Source organism: Hetaerina americana, unplaced genomic scaffold (assembly GCF_022747635.1).
Source record: "Hetaerina americana unplaced genomic scaffold, ioHetAmer1.1.p SCAF_3, whole genome shotgun sequence".
Classification (NCBI taxonomy): domain Eukaryota; kingdom Metazoa; phylum Arthropoda; class Insecta; order Odonata; family Calopterygidae; genus Hetaerina; species Hetaerina americana.
This window is the reverse complement of record NW_027286874.1, coordinates 74,435,817-74,450,699: the sequence shown is the minus strand read 5'-3', so window position 1 is coordinate 74,450,699 and position 14,883 is coordinate 74,435,817. Positions and strand designations below refer to the sequence as shown.

The 14,883-nt window shown below is 40.2% G+C and overlaps 1 protein-coding gene across 1 annotated transcript in view; it reads right to left on the bottom strand.

Moving 5' to 3' along the window:
* Positions 1-3,897: 3,897 nt before the first annotated feature.
* Positions 3,898-14,883, bottom strand: part of LOC139690437 (uncharacterized) — a 185,351-nt gene continuing 174,365 nt past the window's right edge. Inside the window, exon 3 of the mRNA XM_071587888.1 lies at positions 3,898-4,095. Within this exon, the coding sequence (XP_071443989.1) occupies positions 3,898-4,095 (198 nt within the window). The remainder of the gene's footprint in view (positions 4,096-14,883) is intronic.

Here is a 14,883-nt window from a genome sequence, read left to right as displayed (position 1 = left end):
TCTTATGCAATCAATCCAAAGAGGGCCTCAAATACAAGCAGCATATTCTAAATTAAGGCTTACTAGTGAAAAAGATAGCAACGCCCTCTAGCCTTCTCGTCACGTTTTTTTAATACTCGTCTGATTAATCATAATTTTTTACTTTCCCACATTTCTTTTGTTTCCTAATTTTCACTCGGAAGAGGCAATACCCTTATTAACGACCAGCAAGTGCAGGATAGGATCTCTATATGAGATGCGAAGTGGTATGTAATCCGGGCCGGGGAATTTATTTGGATTGATACTTATCGGAAAGCAATACATTCCCCTATAACAATATGCAACGTATAATTTCAATTTCAGACATCAGATGAAGGCACTGATTAAGTTGAGCAATCCTAGACATTTGGTGAGAACTAAGACATTTTCTATGCTCCGCCTAGGCAAAATATCGGAAGTTAGATTTTAAAAAATGTGGAAGAATAAAATGGGTATGTGGTTCCATAGGAGAATTATTATGATCAAATGAACAGATAGGAAAGCTCACGAAGAATTCCGTAGACAGATGGGATAAGAGGAACATAAGATGAGGAAAACTCAGAAAAGGGAAAAACACATCATTGGATTCAATTATATGCCATGAGAATGACAGCCGACGTGAGAAAAATTTGCAGGGAGCCCATGTAAGACAAAAGTAAATACTATTGACAGACGTCAAATATAAGGAAGATGGTGACCTCAAGATGCCGACCGATATTAGAATTGAGTAGATGGGGGTGCATCTTACAAAAACTCACATTCGATGACCAGAGATGAGTTGAAATTTCACCATTCGTTTCTTAGGTTCTTCCTATTTCTGGATACCAATTGAAGGATCAGTATACAAGTACACCTTGTATCTACCGATGCTTAGGAACCAGAAGTGAAATATATTGAATGTGACATTTTACACTCGATTGAAAGTAACAGTATGTAAAAATGGTCAATCAACGTCTTGCAATGTTATTTTTTGCACAATCATACTACAGGTATTTTTACCTTGATTACTCTTGTATGTAATTTCTACACATTTGAAAAGTGTGTAATTTTAAAGATTATCAGTTATCCTGGTATTTCCTCGAATATGAATTTACTGGCTGGCCCTTGCGACAGCAAAGCGCCATTTTTGTGTAAATTGTCTTCACCTGTTTTATTCTTAAATTATATTCTATTTTTTTAGTACCATGTCAGCAAACCCAAGGGTGTGTGGCAGGGGTGAATGCACACCGGACTAATTTTGACCTGAATATTTTTACTTCTAATGCGTTCGGATAACGCTATTCCGATCCCTTATTGTTTTTGGAAAAAATGACATTTGTTCTACACTTAGTTACTTTTATTTTATTGACATGATCTCGCCTACGGTAGTACGATGGGCCTAATAATACATGTTCAACATCAATGCTAAAGAGACAGCCTTCCAATTCATGCAAGAGATTAAATCTGTAATTCAACCTTCCCTCCCTCAGTGATTCCCAACCCAGCTCCTCTAATATTTTGGATACGCTACTAAGTTTATCGTAACAGCGTTTTACAAATCTAGCTCCTACGCCGCACGCGATCTAATTCGGCAATCAATCCAACTTAACGAGAAACCCATACACTTGCAGCATATTCTATATGAGGCCTAAACAGCGAAAGATAACATTTCTCTTTGATTTTTACATCAAATTTACCCAGTACTCTTCTAATAAATTCTAATTTTATTTAGTAAATTATTATATCTATCACGACTTAGAACTGCAGATTAAATATTAAACCGAATTTAACATTGAAATCACTTAAGTAATCCGATATTCATAGCGTATCTGGTCTACAGGAAATTCTTTTCCTTTACTCGATTTCAATTTGGCTCTGTTTTTGACGAAATGTGTGCCTGTATTGCATTTTTTGAAACAAACATAAATGTAACTGTTCCTGCTTGTACTGGCTGACATACTTCCGATGGTATTCCAAGAAATCTTTGAGCCGTAGAAGTGGCTGTCGCGTTCCTAGATAAAAAGAAAATGTACAGAAAATTGTTATAAACTTCCAGAGTAGCATGCATGATGTGCTTTAAATTTTGCTCCTCGTCTATATTAACGTAAATTAAAAGAAACATGAAACATTATGATAAGAAATTTATACAAAAATGAAGGTGCTAACAGAATATTTCTCGGAGATATTCAATTAGCTTATAGAAGCTCATTGGTATTCAATGAAATGTTTTCAATGTTGAATTCATAAAATTCTTGTTCAGCTATAATATTTCTACAAGTCTTACACGCCTGTAAATGGCATTATTGAACGTTATAATAATGAGAGAAAAATGATTGCTTGAAGTTTAAAATGGGAAATCACCATTTTAAAACGGAGCCTTAATCAGTTTGAAGCATTCTGATCCCCCTAATGAGTGCGTGATCTCGATTTACGATAGTATGTCAATCCTCCACCCAGCTTATTTAAAGCGTTTTTCCATTGATATCCCTTCTAGCTCCCTCTCCTTCTTCTTCCTGCCCTTCCTCCAATCCCTGTATTCTTCTCTCCCCTATACCCGTTCCAAGTATAAGGTGTAAACTTTTCAGGGTACAGATTACTCATCGCATCAACATAGCACCCTAGCAAGCCTTCGGAAATGTGTGTGACAGAGGGCGTATTTACATCAGGCCTACACAGCAAACGAACAGGCAAAGTCACGCATCATGCATGAGCCTCCATGTAGAAAACAATTCAACATGTAATGAACTAGTAAACACTTGTCAGGCTCAAGAGAAATGTACATTGTACCACCACCAATTTTAGCAAACATTATGCAACAAGATTGATGTGATTCTTGTTAAATATAACCTCTAATACTTTAAGTATATGTAGGCATGCATGGGTATACATCGACACACACACACAGACGCAAATATGCATATCCCGGCGCTAAAATACGTATGCACATACATATACACACATAAATACACGCATACACAAACATACATACATATCTACATATATTTAAATACGAAATGCTGATTCTATTTACTCCCTAGTTGATATGAGTAGCAGCTGTTACTGTCTACCAGTACCTAATGATGACGTACAGCGTCGAAACCTTGGTCGTATTTTAATAAAATTTCGTTTGGAATTACCAAGTTACTTCTTTAATTTCAAATTTAGTGTGCCAATTCCAAAAGTTTACGACCGAAACAACAAATTTAAAATAAAGTCCTTTTTTGTTATCAGAAAAAAACGGCATATTGAGTCTATCACCTTGGTAATGATAGAAGTTTGAAACATATGTCTCAGGAAAAATTATTTGTATATTACGGGAAAATGTACACTTTAGCCGTTTCTCTAAAGTTTCAGTTAATATCCTTGTTAGAAAATTTCAACCCTATATTTTCGGATTCTTATTAGCACACTCAGTGGCAAAGTGATGTAATCCGAAAGGGATTGACCTGGGAAGCAGTATAACTTTGGGGATAATTAAGAAAAAACTATAGCGTTTGATTGTGGAATAAATTAAGCAGAAAAATAAATATAGCTTGAAAAAATAGAATTTAATGTTCGCTGTCTTTTCGGTATAATTTTGTCCTTAGTAATGGAAAATAAACGAATGCCCAAAGACATGAGACTTTTCCCCTTGGCGATGATGTGCGATACATCTCCCTGCGTTCATGACAACTATGTAAAAAAATAAGCACTGAGGTATGATGGAGCCTAATTCAAACAAGAGGACGCAGAAGTAATAGCATAAAATAACATGAATTCTTGGTCATTATGAAAGTAATGCGCATGAGTTTATTCTGACGCAACTATCCATGGCAGCGCGGTAAAACCGGTCAAAAAATGTTGGGGGGGGGGGGGTATGCCCTTCCAACGCCTCCGGTTGCCAGTTTGCTCCGAGCAGTCTCAATGAAAAGACGTGCACCCATGTGGTGTGTTTCTCGACTTTATAACACGGCGCGATGGAGCCCTCAGCCACACGTATTTCATCGTTACCAACTTCTGGCCCGGAGCACCACCCCCAGCTGGTGCTCCCCCAGCCCCCGTATAGTCCCGACTTGGCTCCATGGGACTCTTGTTTTGTCTCCCCGACTGATGAGAGAGCTGAAAGAAAATCATTGGGAAGCCGTAGAAAACATCAAAAAGCATGTTAAAACGTACCTTAGAGACATTCTCGTCGAGGTGTTTCAGGTTGCCTTCCGGGCGTGGCAGACACGAGTATTTTGAAGAATTTTAAGCATTTGTACAAGTACGATTAATAATTCTAATTTTTCCCAGAAAATGCGCATTACTTTTATAGTGGACTCTGAATATCACTAATAGCAATCAATCACGTCCAATATCGTGAATGGACGATTTCAAATTGCATGAAGCGTCCGAGCGGAGATTATGTGTTGCAGCGAGAAGATTTTGAAATCGGTGTATTCGGTCTTGTTTCGAAAAGGGAGAATGACCCCAAATAAATATTTACCGTGGAGGGCGGGATTGATATTCGGGGGTTCGCGTCGAGGCTGTCTTGGGAAGGAGCACTTATGTCCCAACGTTTCCCTATGCTGTCACAGTGAGGGAGACAAAATGGTATCGCCATCGTTTTTCTCGTTCTTCTTCGCCATTCTCCTCCTCCTTCACGAGGTGAGGACCCCTGGGATCGGACCGGCGTATGGGGGGAATAGAGAGAGAGAGAGAAACTGTAGGCGCGAGGGAGGAGACCCCCGGTGACAGCGGTGACGGAAGCAATATGCCACATCCACCACATCCTACGCCTCGATTAAAAGAGATGGGTGAGCATTCAGTTTCGACGTCGGAGCCAAGGCTTGTCCCTTCGCCGAGAGCCCTCTGTCAGGGATCCGCAAGTTTTGAAAAGATTTTCTTGGAAGAGAGCGCCGGTGTTCACCCGCACTCTCAATGCGCTTACTGAGTCTATTAATGCCACAAGCGTGTTTTAGGGACCTAGAAGTGAGCCGAGTTGATCATTGGCGGTTCTCGGTGTCGATATCTTGGTCTCCTCGTTGTCACCGTTACCAGGAACTTTGTCGCGAGACTGACGACCACCGATTGAGGGTAATAAGGATCGGCGGCATTCTGGCGAAATAAGAACTCTGGAAATTGAGATGCTTCACCCTCCGCTTTCTTGGGAAAGAGAGTAAAAAAAACTGCGTCGTGAAAAAATGTTGCGTAAAGAATCGTCGTGATTCGTGTTCAATTGCAGGGTTCACGAAATTCGCTCATTGAGATTTCGAATGACTTACGAAAAGTATTCTATACATATATACATTCAAACACGAAATCCCGCCAAACGGCGAACGAATACTCATTCACAAAGAAACAGATATAAGGAAAAGGGATAGGAATACATAGAAAGGACGATCAAAGTAGAGGTGGGGAAGGCGGAATCAGGCAAATCACCAGTGTAAAAATATTTCCTAGACCGGGACTTGCACTCCGGATCTTTCTATTTTCCGGGCGGAGGCTCTTAACCACTTGAGCTATCCAGGAAATGTAATTTACAATTAGATCTGCGATGCTTTATGCAACCATGTGCCCCGATTCTTTGGCCAAGAGATGGCGCTAGGGAGCTGTTTCACCCAGCAAAGGGGAAATTGACAACGCACAAGAGGAAAGGAAGGTAGTAAAGGAATCATACAACATCATAAAGGATAAGAACAGTGCGTTTCGTGGCACGCATAGCCAGAAGAAGAGACGAGCCACATTGGCCTTATACACATTCAAATACGAAATCCCGCCAAACGGCGAACAAATACTCATTCACATGGAAAAAGATATAAGGAAAAGGGATAGGAACACATGTAAAGAGCGAACACAGATATGAATGTGTGTGTGCATGCGAACAAATATTTTCCATGGATAAATAATAGAAACCTTGGGTTGGATATTATTTCTATTCTTTAACTATTCCCGGTAAAACAACCGAAAATAACATGTCATCATTGATTGGCATTATTGGGGCACAGAAATGTGTAAACGAAATTTCAAGTGGGCTGAGAATGATTAAAATCCTAAAATAACATTTGTTTTAATATTACCCTTGAAGGACAGGATATCGGTCAAAAACATGAAAGAAGAAATTTCTGTTGGCGTCTGCTTGATCCAAGAAGAATTATTTATTTACTTAAATAATATTTCCTGAGCTCTAGTAATATCTCTCAAACGCGTATTCAAAACATTATGATTAATAATACCCTTTTGTTGATCAGCATGTGTTCAGGGAAAGTTGACACTGTGCAGGGAACGTAAATAAAGCTCGCACTTTTTAATAAAATTTGCTCGTATTATCAAAGTTGTGATTACCTTTGTTCGGTTGCACTGTCAATAAGTAGTTATAGTGATTGTAGAAATGTAACTATGAAATAGGAAATTCCACCGGCTTAATTAAAAAGCTGCTACCCAATTAGTGCTCCTGGCTACACGTAACCTCCGCACTTTTACCGCGAATTTTTATCGGTGGGTACCATGAGCTAAAAATTATTTCACCTTGATTTAAAATCATGAGGTAAAATTTTCTTTTTCATGCAGTTGAAACAAATAATTCCAAAATTTAAAATTTCTGCCACGATCTTTCTCTCGCGGTCAGCATAAATTATCGACAATTCTCCCGTGAGTCAAACTCTATCCGCCTGATTCATGTACATTTTGTTACTGCAAATATACCGTATCGATATAAATATTCCCACCCATTGCGGAAGCAATCACTTTTATTTCCCTTGGTCTCGGAAATTACAGTTTTAAAGATTCGACATTATGGCTTCTGCGGTTTGGGAATACATGTACGTACTTAAGTAACGTCAGTGACCGTGGCGTTCGAACTCGACCCAGTTCTTGCTTGGTTCTGCAATCATTTTCTCGGAAGCAGATCACATTGGGGAATTGATTCAATTCCTCAACGGGACCGTGATTTTTAAGCATCCGTCCACCGGCGTTATATGTTCTCGGCTGTCCTTTCCCCCATTCGTCGCGCATTCCGCTGGGCGGACAGCCTTAATGCGTCGGCACGGTGGCTTGGTAAATTCGATTGAAGAGCCATGAGGAAGGGAAGAAGAAGAGGGTGGGGGTTGGAATAGATCTTGGATGGGCCTGGAGAAAGAATGAGAGACAGGATGAGTGGGAGTGATTGTGAATGTAAGAGAAGGGGGGGAGTGGCGTGGGCAGGGTCATGTGGATGGTAAGAGGAAAGGAGAGGGGAGGAGCCCAATAGGATAGGGCGATTTCCTCCCTACCCCCTCCGTAAAGATGCTCCACGACACGGAAGAGGAGGAAGAATCGCTTTGTGAAATAAATCGGCCATCAGTCGTTTCTATGGCAACGTGTTCTCGGAGATTCAAGAGTCTCGCCTAATCTACTTCAGGAAGAGGGACTTGGATGCCACGCTAGAATGTAGATAGATAGATAAACGTCTTTATTCGGATGAAAGTTAGAGCACAACGTCTTTTCTTCCATTTTCCTTCTGTTCGATTAAAAAGTGTTATAAAATAAGTTAAAATAGGGGAAAGACATCATAGTCTAACTGTTCCTAGAGATATGTAATCATTTACAACCAGATGTTATTGCAGCAACAAAGGCAAATGGCTAAGGTTTTCTTCAAAAGAGCTACAAATGAACTACGATGCAGTTCTGCGAAGGCATAATATACAAGGTGGGGGAGGGGAATTGAGGCATTGTGTGCAGCGGGGTTGACGTCTGGATGGAAAAAGAGCTCATGCCACTGCAGTCCGCGGTAACTTCTATTAGTGATATTCATTTTGATTCTATTTATATATATATATCATAAATTTTATATATAATATAATACGATATATATGTATATATATGTATATATATATATATATATATATATACATATATATATATATATATATATATATATATATATAAATAATAGAATAAGTCAACTCCTCCTCCTCGGTATATTTCACTTATTCTATATCTGATTCGAATAAAACTTTCCTAGATATCGACATTTACCTCTAGGACAATACGTTTTACAACTCATTTGACATTAAACCGACCAACAATATCTTCATTTCAATAGCTGCCACTCATCACATACAAAAGGCTTCAACCCTTTCTCTCTCTCACTCCGCGTCTTCCATCTCTGCAACCCCCTACCAACAGAAATACATGGACCTGGTACATGACTCTCTCAGAAAATGTGGGTACCCTGAAAAACTACTGAACAGTAAAATTCTCATACCGTCAACCCAATATACCCCTCTCCCCAAACCAAACCGCCCAAAATGCCCTAATCTCATCACCGCTTTCTTTCCCGAAATTCACAATATTAAACATATAATCCGTGAAGTCTTCCCATTTATTAATAACAGTAAGCCCACATCACTTTTATTCCCACATTGTCCCTCTGTTACGTTCAAACGCCCGTCGAACTGGCGAGACATCTTCAAGTCAACCAAACCAACTGCGAGCACCCCCGTCTCTCCCTCACCCCTATCCGCACCATGCAACCGCTCACGTTGCAAATGTTGTCATCTACTAAGACCCTCCCTCACTTAGTATCAACTCCCAACCGGTCGCCACCTGTACTTCAAAAAACATTATATATCGCCTCTGCTGTAACTTCTGCCATGCCTTCTATGTGGGCGAATCCACGACTACCCTTCCCCTCCACATGAATAACCACCGCCTCCCAAAACCAATCTTTCGATGCATGCTTCTACGGATCGGTGATTGAAACCCTTCCCAAATCTACAAGTAGCATATAGGTGAGAACCCGCGAGATGGCGCATATCTGGGTGTCCCAGTCATTAAAACCCCCCGTACTGAACCAAGCCCACTGAATGCATCCAATGGCTGCCTACATATCCCCTCCCAACCCTTTGTCCATTTCCCATATATCTTCTTGCGCTTGTGATCTGCTCGATTCCACCTTTCCCACCATTCCTGAGTTCGTCTTTATTTGTGCTCTTACTCTTTTCTTTTTATCTCTATTAATTATATATGTATGAATGTATATATATATATATATATATATATATATATATATATATATATATATATATATATATATATATATATATATATATATATATATATACACGAGGATCATCCGGAAAGTAGTACCCGTTCGTGCCGCATGAAGTGCTGACGACGCGAGTAGCCGCTGGACGAGGTCAGATAGCTTCAGTGGCTTGTCTGCCTTCTCTGAGCCAAGTTGCGTGACGCTAGCATTGCCTGTGTTGTTTCTGTGATTGTTTACAATGTTTAAAAAAATTGAGAACGCCGCCAGTTGTGAAGTGAGGGCAGTGATTAAATTCCTCAATGCAAGAAACGTTCGCCCATGTGATATTCATCGCCAATTAAAGGAGGTGTATGGAGACAATGTAATGGACGAGTCGTCTGTTCGGCGGTGGTGTCGCAACTTCAACATGGGGAGGGGGAACACACACGACGATGAGCGTTCGGGGAGACCGTCTGTCATTACAGACCAACTGGTGAGCTCAGTTGACGAATTCGTGAGGAACGATCGGCGCGTCACAATTGATGACATCTGTGAGCATTTTCCCAATGTTTCTCGAACAATTGTTCATGAAATTGTTAAACACCATCTGCATTATGCAAAAATTTGTGCAAGATGGGTCCCTCGCGTATCTCAATGAGCTGGCGGCGAAGGACTATGCAGCAGGAATACAGAAACTTGTCACACGTTATGACAAATGCCTTAATTTGCTTGGAGATTATGTTGAGAAGTAGTTTAAAGTATCCTCTTTCAAATAAAATTTTTTATGTTTGTTAATATTTACTTTTGTCTTTTTATTTCACGAACGGGTACTACTTTCCGGATGACCCTCGTGTGTGTGTGTGTGTGTGTATATATATATATATATATACATTTTCTCTCTCTCTCTCTCTCTCTCTCTCTCTCTCTCTATATATATATATATATATATATATATACATATGCACATTCAAACACGAAATCCCGCCAAACGGCGAATAAATACTCATTTATATAGAAACAGATATAAGGAAAAGGGATAGGAACACACATAAAGGACGAACACAATAGAGGTATATATATATATAAATGAACCAAAGGAAGATCCCCATCGAAAACTGTGTGCGGAGCGAAGGAAAACCGGAAGAATAGGTCTTTTCAAGGGCGCTTAATAGGTCAAAGGTGTTAGGAATACTTTGTCTCGGGAGGGGATTTGTGTGGGACGTGGGAGGTCATTGAGGTTATGGAGAGGGAGGGATTTTGAGTCGACCCGTAAGGGACAGCGAGGCGTACGGAGGTGGTTGGGTGTGGTAAAAGGGGGAGGAGAGATCTCTTTTCCGACCAGAAAATCTTTCACTTACCCCTCCACGTCTTCCCGGCCTTATACATGTTACGCACTTTCAAGTTAATTCCCCCCCTTTTCGTTGATGGAAGATGCCGAACCGGCAACAATGCATCGTGAGGAAGGTTGCTCGGTAGCTGAGCCCTCGAGAATGTCTTCTCAGGAACATCATGAAGAGTGCTCCCATCCGCACTTTGTGGTTTACTGTTATAATCATGCAATCTTACACTTGATATTCCACAGAAATTTGACCCACTGGTCATCTGACAGATATAGAGGCTTGCCAAAAATATTTCGGAGGAAACATAGGCGAAATTCAATGAACGGAATTTTTCACCATTTGCGGAAATCCGAAAGCCTGGAAGTACAAGAACCTCCGTAGGTTAAAGGGAGATAGATAACATCATGTATCAGATGACTACACATGGGTATACAGGCCTTTATATTGTAAGGCAAGCAAATCTCTTGGCACTTCTGCCACGTTCTTTAGCAAAAACGATGATTTTTGTTCACCAGGAATATCTCCCTGAGAGTTCCTCAGTGCAATTTGATCTCATAAGCCATCGGAATTCATTACTGGAATGAAATGAAGTAACCGCTCACCACCATCAGCACTCTCATTGGATGTTTGTCAAGTTATAACGATCATATACGCATTGCAGAGTAATTAATTGAATTAACTGGAGCTTGTGCTTACGATAAAGTTCCTTCGCAAGATCCATCCTACGAAACCTCCTGTGGGGCACTTTCTTTGCGGTGCGTAATTTAAGGCCTCGTTCCGCATTCGCGGGATATTCGGATAGTATCGTCGACTGCAGGTTGTTTTACTTAACGAGGTGTTCGAAAGAAATTATTATTGAAATTATTGTTGAATTGTACCTGCCAGATAGAGATAGAAGGGAAGAAAAATATTTGGTCATAAAATAGCTACTTTCATATAATTGCAAAGCATAATAGATTATTCATCTATGGTCTACCTCGCAAGCTGTTACGAGGACGTATGGCAGGGGGTGTTAAGTCAGTGGTAATGCCACATGTAATCCTATACTTCCACGAACATATGTTATCCTATGATTTTCTTAAAGAGCACGTGGGTGCGGTCGACCGGATCAAATTCCTTAAATATCTGTTACACACATTACAAATGTTATTCTGTTAGTAACCACTCGATTGACTCACTAAGAGCACAAATAAGGTATTCCAATGAAAAGGGCGGGCTAGCATGCAATACAGTCACTAACTCTGAAATAGCATTTCACTCATGCAGGACGGACAATTAACAAATGAATTACATCTTTAATCTTATTTATTTATACCAGCCGCCACCACCCGGCTCAAGGGGGCGCGGCGGGGGGCAATTTGAAATGAGTAGAGGAATGAAGAATTCTGCATGTCCGGGTTTTCACCGCGTTGTTGTTTGAAGCCGACAACAGTTTCGCCGAAGTTTCATTCGGCGTCTTCAGGTCGAAGATGAGGGACTCAGATTTTGGCCGTCCTTATATAGGTGGTCCCGTCCAGGTGCTGCTCTCTGATTGGTCCTTTTTCGGAGGACTCTCTTCCACGCGTTGTGGAGATGGTAGCCTTCATCTCTATTGAAATTCGCCGGGTTTTTGGCTATCTCAATAGCTTCTCTGATTAGGCGTGGGTAATATCTACTTTCTTTACTTATGATTGTAGCGTCATGGAATAGAATATCATGGCCGGGTTCACTCCACTTATGCTCGGAGATGGCCGAGAGGTGAAACTGTTTGTTCGTAGTAGCCCGGAGGTGTTCTTTCATCCGAACTTTCATAGCTCGGCATGTTTCCCCGATGTAGGCTTTCCCACATGAACACGGTACTTGATAGACCCCTTCGTATAGGTCTTCATATCGGCTGTCTTGGCTGCAGAACGCCGTGGCAGAGCTCCTTCAATGGTACTGCCGATGGCGTTTTGTGGTTAACGCACAAAAGACGAAGGCAATCATCTTCGAAACTGGAAATGGTGGGCCGCCAGGAGTGAACATCTCGGTGAACGGAGTCGTCCTACCATGGGAATCTGAAGTTACTTACCTTGGAGTGCTGATGGACCGGAAACTCCTCTGGAACGCCCAAGCGCTTCGGGTCCGTGCGAAGGCATACGCGGCGCTTAATCGACTAAGGCCGATTATTCGCCCGCCTGTCCTGAGTATAACCACGAAACGCAGACTATATCAGGCGTGCGTGCTGCCAGTCATCACCTACGCTGCAGCGGTATGGTCAGGAGTGTCGCGAACGAGTCTCGCTCATATCCAAGTGGTGCAGAACTCTGCTCTTCGTGACATATTGGGACGCGGTCGCTACGCCCGCGTCTCCGAAATGCACGAGGACGGAAAGCTGGAACCCCTGGACGCCCTTCTGCCTAGAATCTCAGGGAAATTCTTTGAGAAAGCGGCAGAAGCAGATGCTAACCAAATACGTAAAATCGGTGAAATTAAGGTAAGGCCATGGGACCGCTTTAAGCGCCCAATAGCTTCCCTTAACACGGAGGAAAGCCTTCCAGTGAAGAAGAAGCCAAGGCTCCTTTAAGCGGGAAAGGGGAAAACAAACGCCTGACGACGCAGTTGAATTCCCGTCGCCTTAGTAGCCTTAAACAGCTGGAAAGGCGCAGAGCAAGGACCACACAAAGCCTTGCAGTCAAGTATGCTGGAGTCCCTCATCTTCGACCTGAAGACGCCGGATGAAACTTCGGCGAAACTGTTGTCGGCTTCAAACAACAACGCGGTGAAAACCCGGACATGCAGAATTCTTCAAGCCACCGCCGCGAAAATCTACGCAGCGAGTAGAGGAATGTAACCACCATGTTCATTTGCAAATAGCGCGTAGGAACAACAAATATTTAATTCTATCCGTTCGGCAGCCTATCTCACTTATTTATGTATATTTATATTTAATAATAATTGCCTTTCCTGCTTATGTACTTAAGGGGGATGAATTATACGCATATCTCATCTATGTTGGATATAAAACAAAACGATATGGTATCTTTGGAATTCGGTTAAATCTTGTTCTCAATATTCGAATATCTAATGGTTCTTATCTCGGATCTTGTGGAAAATTAACTAAATTGTGACTAACTGAACTATAACTTATTTTTATAGAAATAAATATGAAACTCAATATTATATATATATATATATATATATATATATATATATATATATATATATATATATATAATATTGATATATATTGATGTGATAATAGTGATGATTGGGTCTGATATTGAAATTCAACGCATCCTACCTAGTCCATGATATAAAATATGCAGATGTAAGGCTCCATATTTTGCTTTCATATAGCGACGATTGCTTTCATATGTAGATGAATGGTTTCCTAGCGTGAGCCAGGAACGAAGTGGATTTTCAATATCTAACTATAAGGAATTGCCATCAAATGAAAGAGGAGAGAATGCACTTTTCTTGGAATTTCTTTGTCTTGTCTTGCATTTGATGGATATGCTAAACTTCCACGAAGTTAAACCCGTCTCTATAAGGTTTATTAATAATCGCGTAAATATTCAGAATTAATTCCTTTTACTTTTTTATGGCAACGAAACGTAAGGCAAGTTCTCCTAGATCGACTTAACGAAAATGTTTCCGTGAAAGGGGATATTGGACTTAATTATTTTCTCCACTTGATTGTTTGCCGTTTTATTTGTTTGATACCACTCGGGCGTTGGAAATTTCTATTTTAAACTGCATCATTGAACAAAAGACGAAAATTTTAGGGAAATATCAATTATGTCCTGGAATTCTTTCAGGTAGCATTGATGTCAATATTAAAGCAGAATACTTCAAATTCGCGTAGTGAATTCAAAGAAACATTCATAGGTAGGCTCGAAAAAATATTTTTTTACCGAAATAATCCAGCAGCATTCTTCTTTTCAGAAATTTCCACATGAATCGTTGCCTTCAATTAAGATACGATATCCCAGCTGAAAACATGCGAGTATGAAATTTCGAACAATGCCAGCAGTAAAATGAAAAACAAAAAGACGCTTGAGTTTTTTTAAGTTTAAAAAATACGTGCATCACTTATTCACCAAAAGGGTATTTAAACTATTTTTTCACATTAATCGCAGATTTCCATGGGATTATCTTTAAAAAGTAGTCCACTGGAATGTTGGAAAATATTTTTTCCAAAAATTTGAATGCGTCCTATGAATTCCATGATAGTTCTCTTCACGAATTAATGTATCTCAGCATCTCGGAATTTGTAAAAAATTGTTTTTTTTTGGAACAATTGATATCTGAGGTTTCTGGACAAATAATTATCGATTTGAGCATTTATTTAACACGTAGCGATAAGATAGACGAGAGGCGAGTCAAAAGTTGAAATAATATGAGTACATGAAGTGTAAGAAGTGCTCATAATAGACTTTTATTCAAACAAAAATCGGAAGCATTTGTAAATTTTAAGGTTTAGCGGAGAGGAGATTTAAAATATTAAAAAAAGCCACAGTACAGTGTGTGGTGATGGTCTGACTTACGAAACGAGTTTCGTATTTTTTTTCGTATAGTTTTTTGGCATAAACCAGAGGAAAAATATTCAAATGACGTCAA